The sequence below is a fragment of the Mustela nigripes genome, chromosome 13, assembly GCF_022355385.1.
Source record: "Mustela nigripes isolate SB6536 chromosome 13, MUSNIG.SB6536, whole genome shotgun sequence".
Taxonomy (NCBI): Eukaryota; Metazoa; Chordata; class Mammalia; order Carnivora; family Mustelidae; genus Mustela; species Mustela nigripes.
Window position 1 is genome coordinate 105,938,587 of NC_081569.1, and position 24,110 is coordinate 105,962,696.

General features: G+C 41.1%; 1 protein-coding gene across 1 annotated transcript; it reads right to left on the bottom strand.

Moving 5' to 3' along the window:
* Positions 1–3,154: 3,154 nt before the first annotated feature.
* Positions 3,155–22,460, bottom strand: DHRS7 (dehydrogenase/reductase 7). The gene is made up of 7 exons (XM_059373326.1): positions 22,195–22,460; positions 16,221–16,373; positions 11,867–11,973; positions 11,191–11,430; positions 8,769–8,891; positions 7,306–7,521; positions 3,155–3,381 (listed from the first exon to the last, which is right to left on the bottom strand). Exons 1-7 carry the CDS (start codon positions 22,325–22,327, stop codon positions 3,334–3,336), a joined length of 1,020 nt encoding a protein of 339 aa, XP_059229309.1. The 5' UTR covers positions 22,328–22,460; the 3' UTR covers positions 3,155–3,333.
* Between the last annotated feature and the right edge of the window lie 1,650 nt (positions 22,461–24,110).

Consider the following 24,110-nt stretch of genomic DNA (forward strand, 5'->3'; position numbering starts at 1 on the left):
CATGAGGAAAGACCAGAAATCAGCACTACCATAAAGTGAAAAAATAATAGAATTATTGGAGTTCTAGGGGAAGAAAAGATAGAGGGAGAGATGATATATTTGAGCAAATCATAACTGAGACCTTCCCTAATTTGGGTGAAGGGAGCAGGTATTCAAGTCCAAAAGGTAGAGTCCAAAAAAGCCCTCAAAAATAATAAAAATAGACCAACATGCCGAAATAGAATAGTGAAGCTTGCAAATTTCAGAGATAAAAGGAAAATCCTGAAAGCAACTCAAGGCAAATCTCATAACCTACAATGGTGGAAACACTAGGCTGGCAGCAGACCTATCCAGAGATCTAGCAGGCCAGAAAGGGCTGGCATATATTCAGTGTATTAAATGAGAAAGACATGCAGCCAAGAATACTTTATCCAGCTAGGATGTCATTCAGAATGGAAGGAGATAGAGATCTTCTAGGACAAACAGAAACTAAAAGAATTTGTGATCACTTAACAGCCCTGCAAGAAATACTAAAGGGGATCCTATACATGAAAAGAAAGCCCAAAAGTAACATAGACCAGAAAGGAACAAAGACAATATACAGAAACAGGGACTTTACAGATAATACAATGGCACTAAATTCACATCTTACAATAGTAACTCTGAATGTAATTTATATTCATAAATTTGATAACTTAGACAATTCTTAAAAGCCACGTACTCCTAAAACTCAGCCAAAACTAAAAAATGATGAAATAGACAAACTCAATATATTATAATCACTAAAGAAATTGAATTTTTAATTTAAAATGGCCTGAAAAAGAAAAAAATCTAGACTCAGATGCTCTGGTTTATTTTTAGATTCATCCATGTTGTTGCATGTATCAATGGATCATTCCTTTTTGTTGCTGAGTAGTACTCCCATTATATGGACTATTCTACAGTTTATTTCATTCATGTTGTGGAATTTGGGTTTTTTACAGTGTGGTACTATTATGTAAAAGCTTTTATGAACATTCATTTACAAGTCCTTGTATGAACATATGTTTTCATTTTTCTTGGGAACATACCTAGGACTAGAATGGCTAGAGCATAGGGTAGGTGTAGGTTTAAATTTTAAGAAACTGTGAAACTTTTTCAAATTAGTTGTATGTACCATTTTACATTCCCACCAACAGTAGCTGTGTATAAACTGTTATTTCATTTATATAAACTGTAGAAAATGCAAACAAATCTATAGTAACAGAAAGCACATCATTGGTTACCTGGGGTGGGATAGGCAGGGGAAATAATTACAAAGGGCACAAAAGAACTTTTGGGGCTGATGAATATATTTGCTGCCTTGGTTGTGCAGTGATTTCACAAGTGTGGCCATGTATGTCAAAACATATAAAATTGAATACTTTATATATGTGCAGCCCACAGTACATCAACTACACTTCAGTGTTAAAAATAATAATAGATGTTAAAATAATGGGATATTTGTTTGGTAGGATATGTTATTTAGCCTCTGAATAACTGATTGTGAGTGAGGTCTCACGAGACTTACTGGTGCACCCAGTAGTTGAGCAGACTAAATCTAAAGCCATAGCTTCTACTGGTAACTGTGCTAACCAGCTCACCAGCTGTCCCCTTGCACAACCCCATATCTGCCTTTCAGCATTGATGGAATGAGTACACCGTTTCCTTCCCATCTTCAAGGGCCATTTAAGATAATGGTTAGGAAATGAGAGGTCAGGGCAAAATAATAAACTTTTTAAAAAGTCAGTATGTGAACACTTGGTTTCACAGTCCTTGACTATTTTTGACAAAATGAACTTCGACAAAAAGCTGCTTTTCCATCTTGGGTTGCTCACAAAAAAGATCAAAAAAGAAAGGGTTTATACATAATAAAGTATATAATTGTACATGCCATAGAAGAATACCATACAGATGAATTTTTAAAGTCATTTTAATTTATTTATGCCTCTTCTACCCTTGATTGGCTGGAGTAATTGAGCAAACTCAACTCTCATTTTTCCTTCATCCTCATACCATGCTAATTTCAGTCTCTATGAGTTTTCATTCATAACATTCTGGAAGGCTGGCATATTCTCAACAAACCCTAAACATTGGCAAGCACAATGACAAGGTCTGTAGACTTCATGACAAATAAAAACCGACCTGTACTCCAATCTCTTGAAACCTTTGTCTGAATTCCACCCTTTCAAGGCTCATCTTGAAATCTTGCAAAGATCTTGCAAATCGTCTTCTCCACAAATGACTTCCACACTATTCTCTATGCTACAGAGGGGTTTCTATAGTGTAGTGGTTATCATATTCAAGTCGCACTATTCTATATTCAAATCTCTCCCTTTTCTGAGTTATTTATGCTTACAGTCTATATCATGCTATATGACAATGTTATTTTGTAGCATTCTAGAATTGTTCCATTAATTCGTCTTATTTCTACCCCGGGTGCAGTGTAATCAATTAGTCATAATGCCCATTTTCATCACTGGTTGCACAAGAGCACTCTTGTGTATTTTATTTTATCCCCATACTACACCCTCTTTATTCCATTGCTGCTGTACCCCATGGTCTACCTCTGTCATCTTCCCCTTTTCGTAAGGATAGCCACCTGAGGGGAGAGTAATACCTACTTGCTTCGAGCATCTATTTCTTCCTCTATAAAGAAGGATAATACCACATACCTTAGTGGGTTGTTATGAGGAATAAATGAACTAACTCATACAAAGCACTTCAGTACAGCAAAGTGCATATGGCAGAGGCTTGATGATGGCTCCTATGAGCCCTGTTTGCTGCTTCAAATTGTAGTCGTCTGTACCTGTTAGCTCTTCTAAGAGTGTGAGTACCTTAGAGACAGGTCCATTTCAGATACTTCTTTATTATCTCTTTTCTCCATACTCTGCTTTGTGTACTATTCCATACATTTATGTTTACTATAATTCTTGGGTTAGCATTCTACTAAACTAGATCTTACGTATATATGCTAGAGTTATTTCGAAATGCTTTTTTTGCTGGAGGGGAGGTGGGTGGGGGGAATGGGGTCAGGGTGATGGGCATTAAGGAGAGCATGTGAGAGCACTGGGTATTATATGCAACTGGTGAATCACTAAACTCTACCTCTGAAATTAATTAAAAAAATACAAAAAATGCTTTTTTTATCCAAGAATGCAGTATGTGTTAATATCTTTATTGCAAGATTCATGGTAATAGTTTATTAATTATTACATGTTGAAAGAAAAGTTGTATCTACTGAAAGTAAAATCGTAAGTTAGTCTTCAGTGTATAAGAAGATTGCTGTTTTTCAATTTTACCTCCGGTGGCTTAAAAAATACAAGTACTCCTCCTTCAGTCATGTTTTGTCTTCCAGGCTTTAAAGTAAGAGATATCTGCATCCTGCAACAAAGTGACAGTAACATGAATCAGACCCTCCTTATATGTACCCTATTTTGTTTTTTACAAAGTCCTTCTGTTTTCAGGAGCTATAGCATTATGATTCACTGTTAAGAATCCTTATAAAACCTGAGCAAATGCTTAAATTAGAATAAAAATCATAGCCAGAATTCTAGACCTACACAAAAATATCTCTGTAGGATTTAGCATCATTATATCCTCTATCAGGTATAAATATCATATTAGCATCTGCCCATGGCATTTCTTAAATGCTGAAATATCTACCATTACTCTTCTGGACCAGCATATCATACCTATAATAAATATAAAGAATTGGAGCACTGGGTAGCTCAGTTGGTTAAGCCTCCAACTCCTGATTTCAGCTCAGGTTATGATCTCAGGGTTGTGAGATCGAGCTCCACTCTGGGGCTTCACACTCAGCAGAGGTCTGCTTGAGATTCTCTCCCTCTGCCCCTCCCCTTGCTCATGTTTGCTCGTTCTCTAAATAAATGAACCCTTAAAAAATAAATAAATAAATAAATACAAAGAATAGGCCAGGGTATTTAGAATTGTAGTATCTGACAGATAACTCGAAAATGATTTGTGAACTTCTAGAATCTTGCTTAAAAAGGTAAACCAAGGCAACTCAGTAATTCTTAAGATGTGACATTTCATTGGGCAAGATGTACATTTAACTCTTCTAAGAATTTCCACTAAGAACAAAATAATAAATAATAAATAACACAATTCAGTGCAGCTATTGTTCTTGATCCTGAAAAATAACGTACATTCATAAAAACAAAGTTCCAGACATAATGTTCCTAGCAACAGAAATAAATTCAAGTATTATCAATAAGTACATTTAGTTTGGGATAAGCTATATTGGCATCATCTTAACATAGATGCTTTATAAGCAAATTTCAATAAGTAGATGGATATATATATTTATTTATATATATAATATAGAAAATAATGGGGAAAAAACAGGGAGAAAACTTGAATTAAAGAAGTGAGGAACAGGGACGCCTGGTGGCTCAGTTGGTTGGACAACTGCCTTCGGCTCAGGTTATGATCCCGGAGTCCCAGGATCAAGTCCCGCATCAGGCTCCCAGCTCCATGGGGAGTCTGCTTCTCCCTCCGACCTTCTCCTTGCTCATGCTCTCTCTCACTGTATCTCTCTCAAATAAATAAATAAAATCTTAAAAAAAAAAAAAGTGAGGAACAATTTTTTTCTTTAGTTGATATGATTTCATGTAAAGAAGGAGGGATTTTATTTCAGAAATATCCTTGGGAAATGAAAGGATATGCAGTTTATCATTAAAAAAGTGATTAACAGACGCCTGGGTGGCTCAGTGGGTTAAGCCACTGCCTTCAGCTCAGGTCATGGATCTCAGGGTCCTGGGATCGAGTCCCGCATTGGGCTCTCTGCTCAGCAGGGAGCCTGCTTCCCTCTCTCTCTCTCTGCCTGCCTCTCCATCTACTTGTGATTTCTCTCTGTCAAATAAGTAAATAAAATCTTTTTTAAAAAAAAGTGATTAACGATAAGACCATGAAGTAAGCAGGGGCTCCCAGGTAGCTTGGTTGCTTAAACATCTGCCTTTGGCTCAGATCATGATCTCGGGTTGTGGGATTGAGCCCATGTCAGTGAGGACTCTCTTTCTCCCTCTCCCTCTGCCCCTCCCCTCTGCTCACACTTTCTCTCAAATAAATAAATAAAACCTATTTAAAAAAAAAAAAAAAAGACAATGTAATAATATATTAAAGTTAGTGGTAGGAAGAGAAAAGCCATCATTTTAGAAAGGACTTGATTTAATCAAATGCTTGATTTACTGAGTACTGTCTATTTTACAGTTAGATAATCTATAAACAAGACAAAATAATGTTATTGTGGACATTCCAAAAAGCACAACTGCTATAGTGGCACTGAACAGAGCTCTCGCCCCTGGTCCCCTCTTCTCGTGAACCCAATCAATCACTTTTACAATGTATTCTCTCCCTACCCTGTCGCTGAACTCTTTCATCTTTATCAATTAGCTAAATATCCTGCTACCATCAAAACAAAAGCATTAAGAGCTAATACTTAACAAGCATAACACTCCAAGACATGTTTTAAGAGCTTTCCATGTACTTACTCACTCACTCCCTATGACAATCCTATGACTAAGTGCATCATTAATCTCCATTTTGCTGATGGGAAGACTGACGGACAGAGAAGAACTTGCCTGAGATTGAGGGATGAGGTCACAGGATAGAGCTGGGATTTCTACCCAGGGAGCCTGGGTATGAGGCTCCATGTTCAAACAGGACGTTATATGTCACCTCCCAGCGTGAAGCCCTTTCTTTCTCAGTTCTCATCCATCACTGGGCACAATACCATTCTACCAGTTGTCCTCCGAGTTCAAAAGTCAGATGTAGGGGCGCCTGGGTGGCTCAGTGGTTTGGGCTGCTGCCTTCGGCTCGGGTCATGATCTCAGGGTCCTGGGATCGAGCCCCGCATCGGGCTCCCTGCTCCGCAGGAAGCCTGCTTCCCTCTCTCTCTCTCTCTCTCTGCCTGCCTCTCTGCCTACTTGTGATCTCTGTCTGTCAAATAAATAAATAAAATCTTAAAAAGAAAAAAAAGTCAGATGTAAATCTTTGATGAACCTCTACCTTTGGAACAATCCCACCCTACATCCCAACATTACCAAAACACTATAAATTGTCCACATTACAACTTGGTAGCCAATGAATGGCCTTCAGGATTTTTCCAGCTTGGAACTTGTTTAATGCATCAAGGAAGTTTTATAACCCTTAAGTCTCTTTAAGCATTTTGGTTGTTTACTTTTTTCACTAATTCATGTTCACTGTCCTGCAAAAACTGGGAATAAATTAAGTGCCTAACAAATTGTGGATCGCTTAAATAGTAGTAGATTACATAATGATACATATGGTATGCTTCCACTGAATAATTCTCTATATATATCAAACCCTGCTAACTTACTTCTAGAAGAAACAGTCTTTGAAAACATATTTTATGATAGAAACCATCCACAGAAATGGCTTTTCTTTCCATTATCATATCTATAATTTTTGGCTTAACTCATTACATTTTCTGTGATCTTTATACATTAAACCCTTGTGATGGTCACAATTTTCTCAGAAATAGCCCATAATATTCCTCACTTTTCTTTAAGAATGAGTGCCAAAAGAATGAATAATCACCGTATTTTTCTCAGACATAGACATTTTGGCACACATCACATATTCACAGTGCTTCCAGAATGAGGCCAAAGGAACCAGCACTACACAGAGAGAGTGCATATGTTTTAACAGTGCGGTAAGAGCTTTGACAGAGTTAAGCACGGGCTGAGGTATACTTCATCCTGGGGAGAAGTGGGAGGGAAGGCCAGGTATCAACCCAAGAAACCCATACCAGGTAGGAACTTGTGGAAAGCAGTAGAGAAAGAATATTTTGACCCATGCACTGGTCAGGAAGTGTAGAAGACAGAATGTCAATCTTTGATTTGATTTTACCTTGAAGAAACCTCTTTCTCTAAGACCAGTAGTAATTTATAGTAAACCAACAGAAATGCACAGGGGACACAATTCTTTTTATCTCTTTTATATATATCATGAGGTGGATGGAGGGTCAGTAAGAAAAGTTTTCAAGCACTGGAAAATTCATACTTTCCTACAAGACTGATCTGTATTAAGCGGTAGGAGTGCTTGGGTGGCTCAGTCGTTAAGTGTCTGCCTTCGGCTTGGGCCATGATCCCAGGGTCCTGGGATGGAGCCCCGTGTCAGGCTCCCTGCTCAACGTGAAGCCTGCTTCTCCCTCTCCCACTCCCCCTGCTTGTGTTCCCTCTCTCTCACTGTCTCTCTCTCTCTGTGTCAAATAAATAAATAAAATCTTAAAAAAGAAGAAAAAAGTGTATAAATGGGTCTTACCAAACCATTCTTAAAGTTCTCAATCCTTTTCTTCCCTAATTTGTTGGTTAGCCACCAGGCCCAGGTAGGCATATATTGCCACAAATATGTTATTAATAAAAAAGGCTGATCCGTGATCCAAACTTCTTTCAAGTCATTGGCCATGCTGATTAACATCAGCCGCACACAACGACTGGTCGCCATCTTGTGGGACTGGTCAGTATCAACGCCTATGGTCTAAGAAAATGTTAACAAAAGGAAATTAAGTGAATGCTGAGTATTTATCCAAGATATTTCACAGAACTTTTAAGCTAGAAAGGACATAGAGGTCATCTAGTGGAGTGACTCTTTCAGTGGGACTCATGCCCATTTGCAGTACCCATAGCTACTAATGGGTGTCTATAAGCTATTTGTAATATATCCAAAAGCCTAAGAGAAATCATATACTTACCAGATAAGATGGTGCAGGCTCAACAAAAGATGAAGGTTCTTTGCTTTTCCTTAGATCACCTTTAATGTATTTACTGATAACTATATGTCATTTTAGCAATAAAAGTTTTTAAACAAATTACTAATCCACTTAGCAAGAGACATGGACACCATGGGGATAAAATGGAGGAAGAGGATAAACGCAGTTTCTGGTAGTGAACAAATCTGGTACTGCTCATCTAGTTAACCCCCTATCATTCTACAAATAAACTGAGGCCCAGAGAGGTAGTGACTCAGCTGTGCTCCCACAGACCATTAGCAGTAACCATTTCTACAGTCCAAATCACCTCATTCCTAGAAGAGCACACTCATTCTATTCTACCCTAGAGCCTCCACAGAAAATGTGAAGATATAAATGGTATCTGTAAACTTTTACATACATGCAGAAATAGATTTATGTCTCAGCAGAAATCGACCTTCATTGAAAAGAAGAAAAATTTCACGGTCTTTTGTTGGATTTTGTATGATTGAGTGAGACTGAATTCTTCACAGGACATTTGCCTTCCACTGGGTAACACTATGTGTAATTAATGATCTGAGGGAAGCACAGGCCTGTGCTTAGCACAGGTGAAGCTAACCTAAAATTACCTCAGTTTGGCAAAGCTTTTCCTAAGCTCCTTCGCCATTGCCCCTCTTGAAAATCCCAGAAGATTTCATGTACTACAATTCAGCCAGACAGAACCTTTCAATGTCACTATGACTTATGAATTGACAGAAGCTAGGCTTTAAGAATATTGACAGCCCACATAACAGTGGATTATTTATAAGCAGTATCTTCTCAGTTTCTTTAGCCTTTATTAAAACTTAATGCCAAAGCACCATCAGCTAACCTTAACAGTGTTCCAGGTGCCATAAGGTTAAGTATTGTAAATCATTCATAACATGGTAACATGTTAGTCTAACATGTCAGAAAAATTCTAAGCCCTGAGACATAGTGATACAATATCAATATATAACCACTAAATCATTTAAATTATTCTCTGAGGCACTTTTACCTTTTGGACATCTCCAACTAGGGAATTCTTCACAATATTTGATTGCACAGGTCCTGGACAAATGTTAGATACAACTATACCTGGGTATGTAGCAAGTTCAGCTCGGAGGCAGTTAAAAAAACCCTAATATGAAAAAAAAAAGGCAAATAAAATTAAATACACATATCTCATATTTGCTATTAGCATGAAATTACTTTTCTTTTAACTTTTTATGGGGGACAATTATCAAAATACGCTTTGAAATGCCTACTAAAAGATATGAAATATAATTGGGCAACCTTACTAAGTAACTTTAAGTGTAAGACTGGGAGCAATATAGGACAGGCATATTCAGGCATTGTCACCTTCCGGTAGTAATGGTTCGCCCCTCTTGGCAGTGGTGGCTCATGGCATCAGTGATTTTTTATGGTATATGCTGGACAAGTGGAAAACCATCCCTGGAGATTATTCTGACATACCCTGCTCAGACCATCCCTAGCTCCCCACTCCCAAAGAGGTGTGTGTTCTCCACTGAGAATCACTGAGGTTGGGCCACTTTTATCCCTCAAAGTGGTCTAAAGTGCCAGTGCTGGCACAAGAAGGAGAGAGAGGGGTTAGTAATACCTAAGAGAAATTATCAAAGAGGAAGAAGAATTTTCTATGTATATTACTATTTTAACAGACAATTCATTTCAGCAGACATTTACTTTTAGGGTTAGCAAGAGAGTACGTGGCTGGTTAAAAAATAGTATGTGTGCTTACTTGATGGCTTTTGTAAACACAAGCTAGACTCTATAGATTTAAAGATACTGGCTATTTCTAAACCGAATAGGGAGTAAACATCTACTTCCCCTTATCTCTTTTCTAAATTAGGAAATGTTCCAAGACTGCATAGGTATAAGCTGAGTTAACAACTGAAGAGACTAAACAGCTAACTCAGAATGTGTTCTTTTAATGTCCACCATTAACCAGTTACCAGCTTCCAATGCTGACCACCAATCAACAGGGGCAGGTAGGGCTCCTGAGTCAGAGATTAATAAAGTGTCTACCTCAAACGGACAGGAAAAAAGGCTTTTTGTAAATTCAAGAACTTTCATACCCTTAACCTTTCGCCTCTGTGTAGCAAAAAAGGATGAGGACACCACGAAAGCCAACATGTCAGATGCTAATGCACCCCCTTGTCTGCAATCACGTCTGGTACAGAGTATAAACTTTGCAATGATAAACAAATTCACTTTAGAGCTTGCTGGGAATCAAGAAAGGAAAAACATTCTTAGAAAAGTGCTTCCTGGTCCCAGGGTTCAGCTACTGGTTTAACTAACTATAGAGTCTCAACCTGCCATGTTGTAGCCGACGATCAAATCCAGCAGCACCACAGTGAGTCCTGGAGGGCAGGCCAGGCTGTGTTTCACTGAAAGCACTCTGCATGTCATGAGAAAGTTGACTGCCTTCCCTTATCTGCCTGCCTGAGACTTGCCCAATGGCTCTGCAAGAAGTGACTACTAACCCAGCACCAAATATGGGGATGTGTGCAGTGTGGTCACCGGTTCACCACTCTGCAACTGTCCACTCTCTGCAGTGGAAAGAGGGTTCCCTCAAGAACAAGCTTCAGATCTTCATGAAACTGCGAGGACCATTCAGCCGTTGTATCTCATTATTCCAACAGTGTAACATGCTACTTACAATGACCCTCAACAACATTAATTATAAATTATGTGTCTCCTATTGGCCTTAGGATCTAATTTGTTCCATGTTACAGTTTAATAATATGTTTTCATATCTATCCTGAAGCCAACATGAAAACTTCATGTCTTTCCAATATTTACATCCAGGAACTTAAGCAACCCAAGTCAAGCTTTTCTCCTAGCCTCTGCCATGACTAGCTTTTCTTTCAGTGAAGCCATGGTCAGCAGATTCAAGCCTAGTCCTAGTAAGGATATGAAGCCCAGGGCTACTCATCCAGTGGGGAGCTCCTATTTCTGACATGCACATATAGTTAGATCAGAGAAAATAAATGCCCACTACAATGGGGAAAGAAAAAGAAGCCACAAAAATGAGAATGACAAATACAACCTCAAGTGTGTGTGGAAGAAATGAGGTGTAGATCCCAAATTTGCCACAAAGATCTGGTAAAGATGAAGATAAGGATGACAGGCTGACAAGACTAAACACTTCTTGAGGGTAGGGACCATTTCTTTATATCTCCATGTTGTAGTGCATGGCATAGCACAGTATAGATACTTGATACGTGTTTGCTGAATTAGGAAGATGCCTGTGAGATTCAAGTCCTTTTCAGCATCTTCTGGATATGTCCTCTAACAGAAGTCTCCATGGGTCATTCTTGCTCTTTCCTTACATCACTGCCCAGTTCCCATAACCTCTTGCAGAAATGGCCATATCTCCCATATACATATTTAGATCAGTACCATCAGAGCAGCCTTACCCGCAGAGCATGTTTGCTGGCACAGTATCCAGTAGAAAGGGGTGCAGATATGATACCCAGGAGGCTATTCACGGTAACAATCTTTCCTTGCTTCCTCTCGATCATGTGAGGCAGAACACACAATGTCAAGGACACTGTCCCTAAGTAGTTAAGTTCTATTAGTTCTTTGAAGACATCCAGGCTGGTGTCCACACCCAAAGAACGCTGGGATCTTCCAGCATTGTTGACCAGAATGTCAATCTAGTTAAATAAAATCAGAAAAAGGCACTTTGGGGATGACCTGTAAATGGATTGATGCAGTTCTTAGGGATAGTCTGTTGTATCATTAACTTGAAAAAAAATCAGTGGAATGGTGAATTTCCAAAAGTCAGCAAGAAAGAGAGAAAATAAAACCAGAATTCACCTATGGAAATAATTTCCCATCATAAGTGACTTTTTATAAATACCACAAAAATAAAAGGCACAGTGAATTTTTACTTTCTTTTGTTTACATCAAGGAATTAGTACTTATTAAGGTATGGAAAGTACAAATTACATAAAGCCAAGACTGTGAGTATAAGAGACTCATGGGCACAGGGACCCATTTACCTAAAGCCCTTTCAGTATAGCACAAAGATGGGAATCTCTTTCATATCTGTGTCAAAGCAAGACTTGTTGATTCAAAATGGCTCCTTACTTTACCAAACTCCTGGAGAACCACTTTGGTGGCCGCTTCATGGGAACTTCTGTCAGTCAGGTCAAGTGGCAAAATGAGTATATCTTTTTCTTTTAAATTGCCATTCTCTAGATAAACACATTTAAAAATTAGTACCGAAGTCATGAGAGTTCAATCAGGCTTCTCACTACTTGCATTAGGTTTAACACCCACCCTACAATTCGACTTGGCAACAAACTCATTTCTGGCGGCTTTGTGGAAGAATTTCTCTCAGTGACCGAGAGGACTGGTGGTAATGAGGCAACATCTTTTTTTTTTTAAATATTTTTTTTTAAGATTTTATTTATTTATTTGACAGACAGAGATCACAAGGAGGCAGAGAGGCAGGGAGAGAGAGAGAGAGAGGGAAGCAGGCTCCCTGCCAAACAGAGAGCCTGATGTGGGGCTCCATCCCCTGGGATCATGACCTGAGCTGAGGGCAGAGGCTTTAACTGCTGAGCCAACCACCTGCCCCGAGGCAACATCTTTTTTTTTTTTTTTTTAAGTTTTATTTATTTATTTGACAGGGAGAGATCACAAGTAGGCAGAAAGGCAGATGGGGGGGGGGGGGAAGCAGGCTCCCTGCTAAGCAGAGAGCCCGTTGCAGGACTCGATCTCAGGACCCTGAGATCATGACCTGAGCCGAAGGCAGTGGCTTAACCCACTGAGCCACCCAGGTGTCCCCTGAGACAACATCTTATTAAACAAAAACCTAGCTGGGTCCCCAGGAAGTAGAGTGGCTCTCCTCAACATGAATATATACAGTCTAACATTGGAACATGCTCTAAAAGAAATCAAGATTAAGCTACAAGCAAAAAAAAAAAAAAAAAGCAGAAATTTTAGAGCTATTTCTTTAGAACTACAGAGGTACATTTGTCTTATGATAGGTGCACAAAGTATAGCTGCCCTTTACACACATGAAAAAGAAAAACAATTTAGGCCTTCAGAGTTCCCCACTCACATGACACATAGGCACTTCCTTCCAGAGAAAAGGATTCCAGGAAGCAAACAAGGAACAGGGCACAATCCTGAAATACCCAATCAAGAAACAGATGGAGCTAGATTGGCCCTTTCCGTGGCTACTCATCAAAAGAATAAGGCCCTAAGATTGATATACAACAAGTGGGGCGCCTGGGTGGCTCAGTGGGTTAAGCCTCTGCCTTTGGCTCAGGTCATGGTCTCAAGGTCCTGGGATCAGGCCCTGCATCTTCCCCTTCTCTCTCTGCCTGCCTCTCTGCCTACTTGTGATCTCTCTCTCAAATAAATAAATAAGATCTTAAAAAAGAAAAAAGAAAAAGAAATGCAATAAGTAATGCCAATTAGAAAAACAAGCAAGGAGAGGAAATAAAAGGGGTAGAAAGGATTTATGGGAAAGTCTAAACTGTGAAACATGAACTATTTAAGAGAAATGGAAATGCTTGCACCAGTGATCGGACAGAAGAAAGGAAAACAACCAGCCTCCCTCCAGCCAAGAAATGCGGACATGGTTTGCTTCTGCCAGTACAGGACTTGCCAGTCTCAACAGCTGGAGGAACAGCTACCATGGGAGTGTCGCTGCGCAAAACCCAAGAGGCCTCTGATAGCAACACTGGGAAAGAGGCCTTGTGGACCTGTCTGTTGACTCCCCTTTTTTGGGTGGTTAATGTTTAAAGAACAACAGGTAGACAGATAACCAAAAGAATGGTCTGCCTGAAAATTCAAAATTATCTCATTTTAGGGACTAAATGCCCCATGAGAAATAATCACTTTATAACTTGAGACTGCTTTCATGTGACTATAACTATACCAAACCCAGGCCCCCAAAAATAAAAAATTAACATGGTTGCTCAATTTATGAATATGAATATGATCTCAAGCTGCATTTTAAAACCTATTCAATTCCTATTCTTTCCTTTTTTTTTTGCTCTTTCATTTTTATAACAAAAATCTTATAGCATCCCATATGACTTTAATAGCTGACATTTTAGCAAAATTAAGGATCCTTTCTAATTAAATTTCTGTGGTTACATACATGTATGCCGTACATAACAATCAAACTGTTCTTTCTCTAAGACAAAAATAAAAAGGTATGTGGTCACTGAAAACCCACCAGCATTTGAAGGAATTGGTGGTCACTCCCTAATAGCAAGGGTCAGTGCAAAAGAAACGTAGAAAGGCACACATAGATCAGTGAAACAGAATAGAAAATCCAGAAATAAGCCCACAATGATGGCCAATTAAATCTTTTACAAAGCAGGAAAGACTACCCAATGGGAAAAAGACTCTTCAACAAATGGTGTGGGGAGAACTGGACAGCAACATGTGAAAGAATGAAACCTGGACCACCTTCTTACAGCATACACAAAAATAAATTCAAAATGGATTAAAGACCTAAATGTGAGACAGGAAACCATCAAAAGAAGGGAGAGGTGCATGGGTGGCTCAGTCGGCTAAGTATCCTACTTTTGATATCCGCTCAGGTCTTGATCTCAGGGTCACTTATGTTTAAGCCCCATGCTGGGCTCCAGGCTGGGATTGCAGCCTACTTAAAAAGACAAACAAACGAAAATCCTAGAAGGGAACACTGGCAGTAACTTCTTTGACATTAACTACGGCAACTTCCTCCTAGCTATGTCTCTTGCGGCAAGGGAAACAAAAGCTATTGGGCCTACATCAAAATAAAAAGCTTCTGTACAACCAAGGAAGCCATCAACAAAACTAAAAGGCAACCTACTGAATGGGAGAAGATATTTGCAAATGACATATCCAGTGAAAGCCTAGTATCCAAAACATATAAACAACTTACAAAAACTCAACTCCCCCAAAATGAACAACCCAATTTGTAAGTAGACATAATTTGCAATGACAAGGATGGAGCTAGAATATTATGCTGAGCGAAGTTAGTCAGTCAGTCAGAGAGAGACAAATAGCACATGATTTCACTCATATGTGGAATTTAAGAAACAAAACTATTTTAGTATGTATACTGCGAAAGCGAGCACTAAGAAACAAAAGAAACAACTATAAAGAAAAAAGAAAGAGAGGCAAACCAAGAAGCGGACTCAACTATAGAGAACAAACTGATGGCTCCTCGAGGTGAGGTGGGAGGAGGGCAAAGAGGGGGGAGGTGAGCTGAATAGGTGATGGGGAGTAAGGAGCGCAAACTCACGATGAGCTCCAGGTGCTGAATCAGTGAACTGTACACCTGAGACTAATAATACATTGCATGTTAACTAACTGGAATTCAAATAAAAACCTTTAAAAAAATGAGCAGAAAAAAATGAACAGACATTTCTCCACAGAAAATATTCAGATAGCCCACAGACACATGAAAAGATGCTCATCATCACTTATCATGAGGGAAATGCAAATCAAAACTATAATGAGATGTCACCTCTCACCTGTCAGAATGGCTAAAACCAAAAGCACAACAAACAACACATGTTGGTGAGGATGTGGAGAGAAAGACACTGATGTACTGTTGGTCAAAATGCAAAGTGGTCCAGCCACTGTGGAAGACAGCATGAAGCTTCCTCAAAAACTAAAAAATAGAACTATCTTCAATCCAGTAATTGCACTACTGGGTACCTACCCAAAGAATACAAAAACACTAATTCAAAGGGATACATGCACCCCTATGTTATGGCAGCATTATGTACAATAGCCAAGATATGGATGTGGCCCAAGTGTCCACCGATTGATGAATGCACCAAGAAGTCGTGGTGTGTATATACAATGAAATACTACTCAGCCATAAAAAAAAAGAATGAAATCTTGCTATTTGCAGAGACATGGATGGAGCTAAGAAGTAGAAAGTAGAATGTCAGTAGATAAGTTAGTCAGAGAAAGACAAATACCACATGATTTCACTTATTCGTGGAATTTAAGAAGCAGAATAAACAAGCAAAGTGGTAAAAGAGTGAGAGACAACCCAGGAAACAGACTCCTAACTCTAGAGAACAAACTGATGGTTACCAGAGGAGAGGTGGCTGAGGGGAGGGGTTTAAATAGGTTATGGGATTAAGGAGTGACTCACTTTGATGAGCACCTGGAGATGTATGGAAGTGCTGAATCAGTACACTGTACACCTGACACGAATATTATACTGTATGTCAACTAGCTAGAAATAAGGCTTAAAAAAAAAAAAAAGTGAACTAGAAAGGTGTCAGGAAAAGAGAAGAAAAAGGCAAGGGCAGCTCATGAAGAAGATTTGAATCTGAGTATTGGAAGCATTTGGAACCAGAGGAGACTGCCTGGGAAAATCCCACTCTTTCCTCTTAAAATTCTCAGAATTGTATTTGAATTCGGATTCTGGTTTACTTCTAGGAAGCACTGCTGCCATTTTATGTTTACTCACCAAGGCACTTTCTCTTCACCCTTTCCAGCTCCTGCACTCTTCTGGCGGACAGCACAAGGGACACTCCCAGTTTAGACAGCTGGTAAGCCAGCTCCTCACCGATCCCACTCGACGCTCCAGTCACCCATATCACCATGTCGGTCAGCTCCCATTCTAGGGAGAAAAACGTGGGCAGTGAGCAGGAAATGGGCTGTGGATTACACCCATAAAAAAGATAGTCATAAACAATACCACTAAATATGAAGACAATAATATGTGGGGTTTAAAAGTTTAAATATCCTCTATTTACGGCCTTGATACTGGTGATGATCTCACAGGTATACGCTTACCTCAAACTCACTGAGTTGTATACATTAAATATGTACCGTTTTTTACATGCTAATCGTACCTCAATAAAGTGATTTTAAAAGTTTTTAATTTAATATCCTCAGAAACCCCTCCTACCTAATTTTTTTTTTTAAAAAGGCATGAATACAGGGACGTCTGTTGGCACAGTCAATTAAGTGTCTGCCTTTGGCTCAGGTCATGATCCCCAGGATCCTGGGATCAAGCCCCGCATTGGGCCTCCCCACTCTGTGGGCAGTCAGCTTGTTGCTCTGGCACTCCCCCTGTTCCTGCTTGCTCTCTCTCTCTCAAATAAGTAAAAAACAAAATAAACAAGGAATCACACTTCTTTTTTTTTTTTTTTTAAAGATTTTTGTTTATTTGACAGAGAGAGGGAGAGAGATAGTGAGAGAGGGAATACAAGCAGGGGAAGCAGGAGAGGGAAAAGAAGGCTTCCTGCTGAGCAGGGAGCCCCATGTGGGCCTGGATCCCAGGATGCTGGGATCAGCACCTGAGCCAAAGGCAGACACATAATGATTGAGCCGCCCAGGCGCCCCACCACACACACTTCTGATTTGAGATCATAAAAAATAAAATTGGGAAATCAGTTTACTGTTTTAGTCAGACCATGCTAAAACCTGTCTAGTAACATATTACAAGCTCTGGAGACTTCCAGGGTTCAGATCCTGGCTCCACCACACACAGCAAGGAAACGCCCTGCTGTGAAAGCTTGGTGCCTTAATGTTCCACAACTGGAAAACTGGATTAGTAAAATCTCCCTCATAGCATTGTTGAGAAAAAAATGAGTTAAAATAAATATCCAGAGCAGAGTCTGACACATACTCAGTGCTTAGTAAAATGTTAACTACTCATTGCTAAAAGTGTTTAACAAATAGACTCTACAGCAGCAACACACAGAATATTCACCCAATAATATGCATACTCTAATTTCTCCAGCCAGGGATAAGGGGGTTCTTAACTATAAAGGTTTAATACTTCTTATTACTTCCTACATGCTTAAACACATTACCTTATTAGAACCCTCACAAGAAACTTATGAAGTAAGAATTATCTTAATTTTATAAACAAGGAAAAGAAACAGGATTACAGACATTACCCCACTAGACTGCAAATTCCCTTAAGGCTGGGACCCTGTCTGCCTTGTTCACTATTCAGCGCCTAGCACAGACACTGGAATAGAGAAAGAACTACATCAGTAACTGTGGAGTAAGCACCCCACTCCAGCAGAGCTGGGATATAAGCTCAGGTACATCTAGCTCCAAAGCCACACCCTGACCAGTGGTGCCCACATTTTAATATGATCAATCCTATAAAACTCAACTGTTTCTTAGATGTTCAAGAAAATAAAACTTGTCTTCAGGAAAGAGGTTTCACGTAAGTATCTGAATCAAGGCTGGAAACATCCCAAATACTATGTCTAGGCGACAATGCCTTCCTGTCATACGATGGACTTCTATGGAAATGCACAACAGAGGACTCCTTCAGGAAGAACAGAATGTACATTCAGACTGACCTCTCATTATTCCAAAATTCTGCAATACTCAAACTAGAGAGTAAATAAAACTAACTATTTACTAACTGGCATACAGCTCACAAAAATTTCTTCCTGTTTACACCACTAAGCAAATATGACTTGAAACAAATAATGAAAACCATTAGGGTCTTGCTTACCTCAGGATACCTAGAGTTCTGGCCCAGCCTGGAGAAGAAAACTTGTGTATTTAGCACCAACTTTTGTTTCCCAGTTCCAGAGAATCTAACAGACACAAAGGCCTCCCCTACAGAGTCTCTAAAAGCAGATTCTCAGAGTTAGAAGGAAACTTCACAAGAGTTCCAGCCCCAATCCAGTTTGAGAATTCTCTCCTCAAGCTGTTGACTAACGTCTATTTAATTCCCTCAAAGGATGTGGAAGCTAGTTCTCTCCAAAGCACCCCCTCCTTCCTTGGACTAGTCTGATCATTCAAGGAGTCAAGGATTCTTTCTTATATTGTGATCTACCTTTAACTTCTGCAGCTCCGTATCAGTTGGCAACAGCTCTGCTTGTATTAACAGAAAAAATAAATCACGCCTGGCTCACATATTGACAGTCCCTTGTGTATCTGAAGATAGCTTACGTGTCTTCCCTAAATCCTCTCATCTCTTGCTTCTCTTAGGGTAAATAAACACCTCCAATATCTGTGACCTTCCCTCAGATGACATGGCTTCAGGTTTCTTCACTACTTGGCTCACACCCCTTTGTACAAACTCTAGCTGGGCAATGTTCCTATTGAACAGAACTGGCCAGAGAAGGATCCAGGACTCCCATGAGGTCCGGGCAATGGCTTGCTTGGCCACCAGGGTGTCCCAGGGTCTAGCACAGAGGCCTTGACACATACAAGTGTGGAGGCCAAGAAAAACAAGGCTGTACCCACCTCGAGTCTAGCCCTGACGTAAGTACAGCCATCTTGACAAAGCAAAAGCTGGCACCTTGTACCCCTCTCCACCCACTCCCCTCAGTAATATGTGTGACATTCCTCAGGCACCCCTGGCTGCCCTAAAAGAAAAACAAATAGTTAACTAGCAGAGACCACAATCCTGCAAGACAGGAGTCTCCCTTGGTTTATAAATATCCTAGAGATTTACAATAAAGAAGCTATCTTATCAATAGCCCAACTTCCAGAGATAAGTAATTTAGTTACTTATAAAACTGAAGGAGGCTGAGGCAGAAGAAAATGGAAATAAAGTTAAACCTAAACCTCACTAACAAGAACACTTGATAGGAGGAATGTGACATTCCACCAGGAAACTCCCAATTGTCGTCATGTTAGTGCCTCATTAAAGGGGGAAATGGCCTTGACTTGATAATAACCAGGCCTCCAATATCCTGACAGTCTTCTTTACCCTGACAGCCCTTCTGAACATCTTCTTTGTCCTCACCTACTGCTGAGCCAACAGTTGTGGCTCAATCCGAGTAGGGGTGCCACCCCTAATCTGCCTTTAAAAACTCTGACTGTAATCCAGTTCGGGGTCCAAGTCCCTGCTCCGCTGTGTCGGGGTACACTTGGGTCCAAGCTTAAGCTTGCCAAATAAACCCTCGTGCGATTGCATTGGTGTTGGCTCCTTGGTGGTCTCTCGGACACAAAAACTCAGGCATAACACAAGCAGCCATTCAGAAGATACCTACTGTGGACTGCCTTGTTTTGCTTCACACACTACATGCCTCCCACACCTGCCAAATCTTTTTTGGCAGTCATTTGAGACACCACTCACATGGTGGTTACTGCCAACTAAAACTTGAATTTTCCTCTGGTGTGCTGCTGCTACTGCTGCTGCTGGAGATTTCCTACTCTGGACTTGTGCCATGGATTTTTCTGGATCTCTGTGCAGTATCTATAGTCACCCTTCAATTTCACCATGGGAGATACACCCTTGGAAACATGGAGAATTTCTCTAGAAGGATACATAAAAGATGGGAAAAGTTGGTTGACTTCAGAGAAGCATACTTGGTGGTTGGGGGCAGCTTTTAATCATATATCCTTTTGTGTTGTTAACTTTTGTAGCATGTGAGTATATTGTCTATTTTCTAAGGTGACAAAATAATAAACCAATGGAGAAGACAAGGAGGATTTACTTATTTACAAACCTATCTATTGTATATCTATCTATGTATCTATATTTTTTTTACCTTAATAGAGTCTGCCTATCTTTTCAGTCTAAATCGTTCTGGGAATCTGATGGGGACCTGAGTGTAACTCCATGTGCCTTTAACTTTGTTTTATTATCACACTCCCAACCCACAGTATACTTTCTAGTGGTTTTTTTTTTCCCTAAAAACTCCCTCAAATTTTTAACACCAGATATACTGTACCCCCATTTATGTGTTCTGTACTTTATACATAAACAAAGAGTTCTCGAAACCTTACTCTACAGTCAACACAGGTTTAAGAATGACTAAATTTGGGGCGCCTGGGTGGCGCAGTGGGTTAAAGCCTCTGCCTTCGGCTCAGGTCATGATCCCAGGGTCCTGGGATGGAGCCCCGCATGGGGGGGGGGGGGCTCTGCTCAGCAGGGAGCCTGCTTCCTCCTCTCTCTCTGCCTGCCTCTCTGCCTACTTGTGATCTTTGTCTGTCAAATAATTAAATAAAATCTTTTAAAAAATTTTTTAAAAAGAATGACTAAATTTAAAAACAAAGTTAAATTAAAATTTAAAAGCCATTAGCATGCAAGTTACCCTATTCTAAAAGTTCATAATAATAGCAATGTAACTAAATGTATCTTAAAATCCTTCAAAATTATTTTTCCAACTAAAGTAAAACACTGAAAAGATTAAATGAATTTCCAAAAAACTATTTTTGGTCAACTTTTAATTTTTGCTTGATATGTGATAATAACTTTAACCAGCTGTTAATTATTCATTCAGGCATTGGCAACATTCTTCCTCTTCAGCACTTTACATAACTAATGGATCAGATAACTTTTGCAGAATTAAATTAAAAAAACTATTTTTAGGTAATCCTAAATCAAAATTAACACAAAAGCACTCAGGATCAAATGGAAATATCCACAAAGCAGAGGGCAGCCATCGGAAAGAGAAGGACTCATCCAGAGGTCTGACAATCACAAGCACCTCTTTGACACCGTTTTGTAGCGTTGACCCTGCATAGGTGTATTTCCACCAACTCAATAATGTCAGCACTCCAGATGTTATCCCCAAGAAAATGCAACGAGACAAATGAAATATTAAGGAATAAGACTTTGTGCGGTAGGGCTGAGCTTTAGAGGAACACAAAGCACTGTACCCTCTAAGACTTTAATCCTCAGGAACCAGTTTTGACACCCTTGGGAGCCATATCGCTGCCCTGCCCTCCCAGGACTGCTTGGAAAGAAGAGTAAACTTCTTCACATGTGTTTTGGGTATGCACACACAGGAAACTAGGTCCAGGCAAACCCCACATCCCCTAGCGCTCACAGATCCAACGCCTAGCTCCGGGTACCTCAGATTAATAACGCCTACTTTGCAAGAGTCGCTGTAAAGGCTAGAGGTCGTGTCACATCGCTTGCGCACAAAGAATGTGTTTAGGAAACAACCACCAAATTCTAACCAGGGTACAGATGAAAGTGGGAGAGGCAGAATGCCCCTCAGGATGCCAGCGATGATCTCGCCCCGGGCAAAATCCAGTTCTTTCCGGGGTGATACTTTCATCCCAGTACGTGCGTAGGGGGGTAAGTCCGGACACTCACTTTACTTCACCACTCGCGACAACTTGAGGAAGGAGATGAACCGGGCTCCGGTTATCAAAAGGAGGCTGGCTCCTTTACAAACTCAGGGGACCGGCACTGCTCGTCAAAGTGGTGGACTCCGTGGACGCAGCAGCAGAGCCCCTGGGAGCCCGGGTAAGAATTTCGGGTCCCGACGGCGCTCCGCCCATTCCGGCGCCCTCCTCGTTCGCCAAGCGGGCCAGACCTCGCTGATCCCCGCGAGAGACAAAGGGACAGGACCGCCTCGTTGGCCACGGCTTTTTCCTCCCCCACAGGCAGCCCCAAGGAAAGGCGGGGAAGCTCCACGCCAGCCGGAGGGATGCGGCGACACCGGGCACGGCCGCACGGAGCCCGGCATCCCCCCACGGGTGGCGCGGCTGCGGGGCCTCACCTGGGCGTCGCCCCTGCCACTCGGCCCACAGCAGAGTCAGGTCGCCATCGGCCCGCAGGAAGCGCAGCAGCTGCACCACGAGCGCGACGAGCGCGCACAGCGCCAGCAGCCACAGTAGCAACTCCCAGCTCATCGCGGCCGCGCGCGCCCGGTTCGGCGGGAGGAAGACTGACCTCACAGGAGCGCACAGGACTCAGCGCGGCCGCCAGCCCCAAGGCCGGAGAGCGGCGCGGCTCCGCCCAGCTAGTGTGGGGGGGGGGGGGGGCTGGGGGGGGGCGGTCCCGAAGCGCCCAGTTCCGCACCGCCCTCACACCGCCCCTCCAACCCCGCCGGCTGGGAGCCGCGCCCTGGGCTGAGCCGAGGATGTTGGGAATCGCCCCACGCAGCGCCCGGAGTCCCGAACCCCGAAACTGCTGCGCTCGCTCCGCCTGCGTCTGCGCCTGAGAAAGGTTGCAGAGGGGACAGAAGGCAGGGAGGGCTTGAAGTCGCGGCGGGACGGCTGTTCGTACAGCAGCCACAAGGTTTGTCCTATCAAGAACAACTCCTGGGCGCCTGGGTGGCTCAGTGGGTTAAGCCGCTGCCTTCGGCTCAGGTCATGATCTCAGGGTCCTGGGATCGAGTCCCGCATCGGGCTCTCTGCTCAGCAGGGAGCCTGCTTCCTCCTCTCTCTCTCTCTCTCTCTCTCTCTGCCTGCCTCTCTGCCTACTTGTAATCTCTGTCTGTCAAATAAAAAAAATAAATAAAATCTTAAAAAAAAAAAAAAAGAACAACTCCTATTGTTTCAAGGCTCGGGTTGTGTCAAAAGGAAGAGCACAGTTGGTCCGACCTAGGATCACGATTCCCACCATCCTCGTCTTTCTTTCTTTAACTCAATGAAAGGAACAGACTATCAATTTTCCACCCACGCCAGGCACTCACCCTCCACCCCCATCCAATGAACCCTACTCTGAGTTGCCACCTTGTCGGTTCAGATTCGAAAAGCTGTTGCAAAAGACACCTGCCTGGCTCCTGGACGGGAAAGTGCAGTTTCAGTCAAACTGTGCAGGAACACTGGCTGTAGGAGCAGAATTGGAGACCTGAGCCCAGCTGGTGCCGTCCTCGGCAGCCTAAGTAAATTATTTGTCTTTAGGTACCTACAAAGAATAGAGAAGTTTAAATGAGAAAATGCCTGTGAAGGACACAGTAGCTCATACACAGTGATTATATGTATTCTTTTATAATTATGAGAATTGTAGTTTTTAATTGTTATTTGTTTCCTTTAGTTCTTAGATTCCAACCTGAAAGACGCACTTTGTTCATAAACATATATTTTAGACCTAAAGAATTACCCTTGCACGTGAAAGCAATAAGAATGTTTTCAATTGTGATGCATCAGGTACTGTTGTGATATGGGTCTGATTCTAGGAAGACCTACACTAGCTAAACTTTGATCTTAACCGATTGTTTACCTCAATTACAACTTGGTATAATATTGCTCAAGATTTGCCCTCTTTAGTTTGTTACCTTTGCAATATGGGTTTTCTTCTGATGATGATAAATGACTTTTAAACTATGGTGCTTAAAGATACTACACTGAGTCTCACTCCACCGATAAAATTCCAAGAGTTTCCTCTGACCCTGTCTCCCTTCTGTAAAATATAAGAATTGATTTAGATTTAGTGTCCCAAGCCAAATCATAGCATGGATGCGCACCTGGATTCTCCACCAGAAACTCTAGTTCTGGGGAAGGTGAAAGGGGAACAGAGCTGTATCTTTAACACACAAACTGTAATAACACCACAGGGTCATTTCTCCTCACTAGCAAGTCTTACTTTGGAAAATGAGAACAAGTTAATATACAAATTTCAACATCATGAATTTCCTTTTACCTGAATAGAAGCATAGTTCATTTTAAAATTCAATTATATGTTTATTTA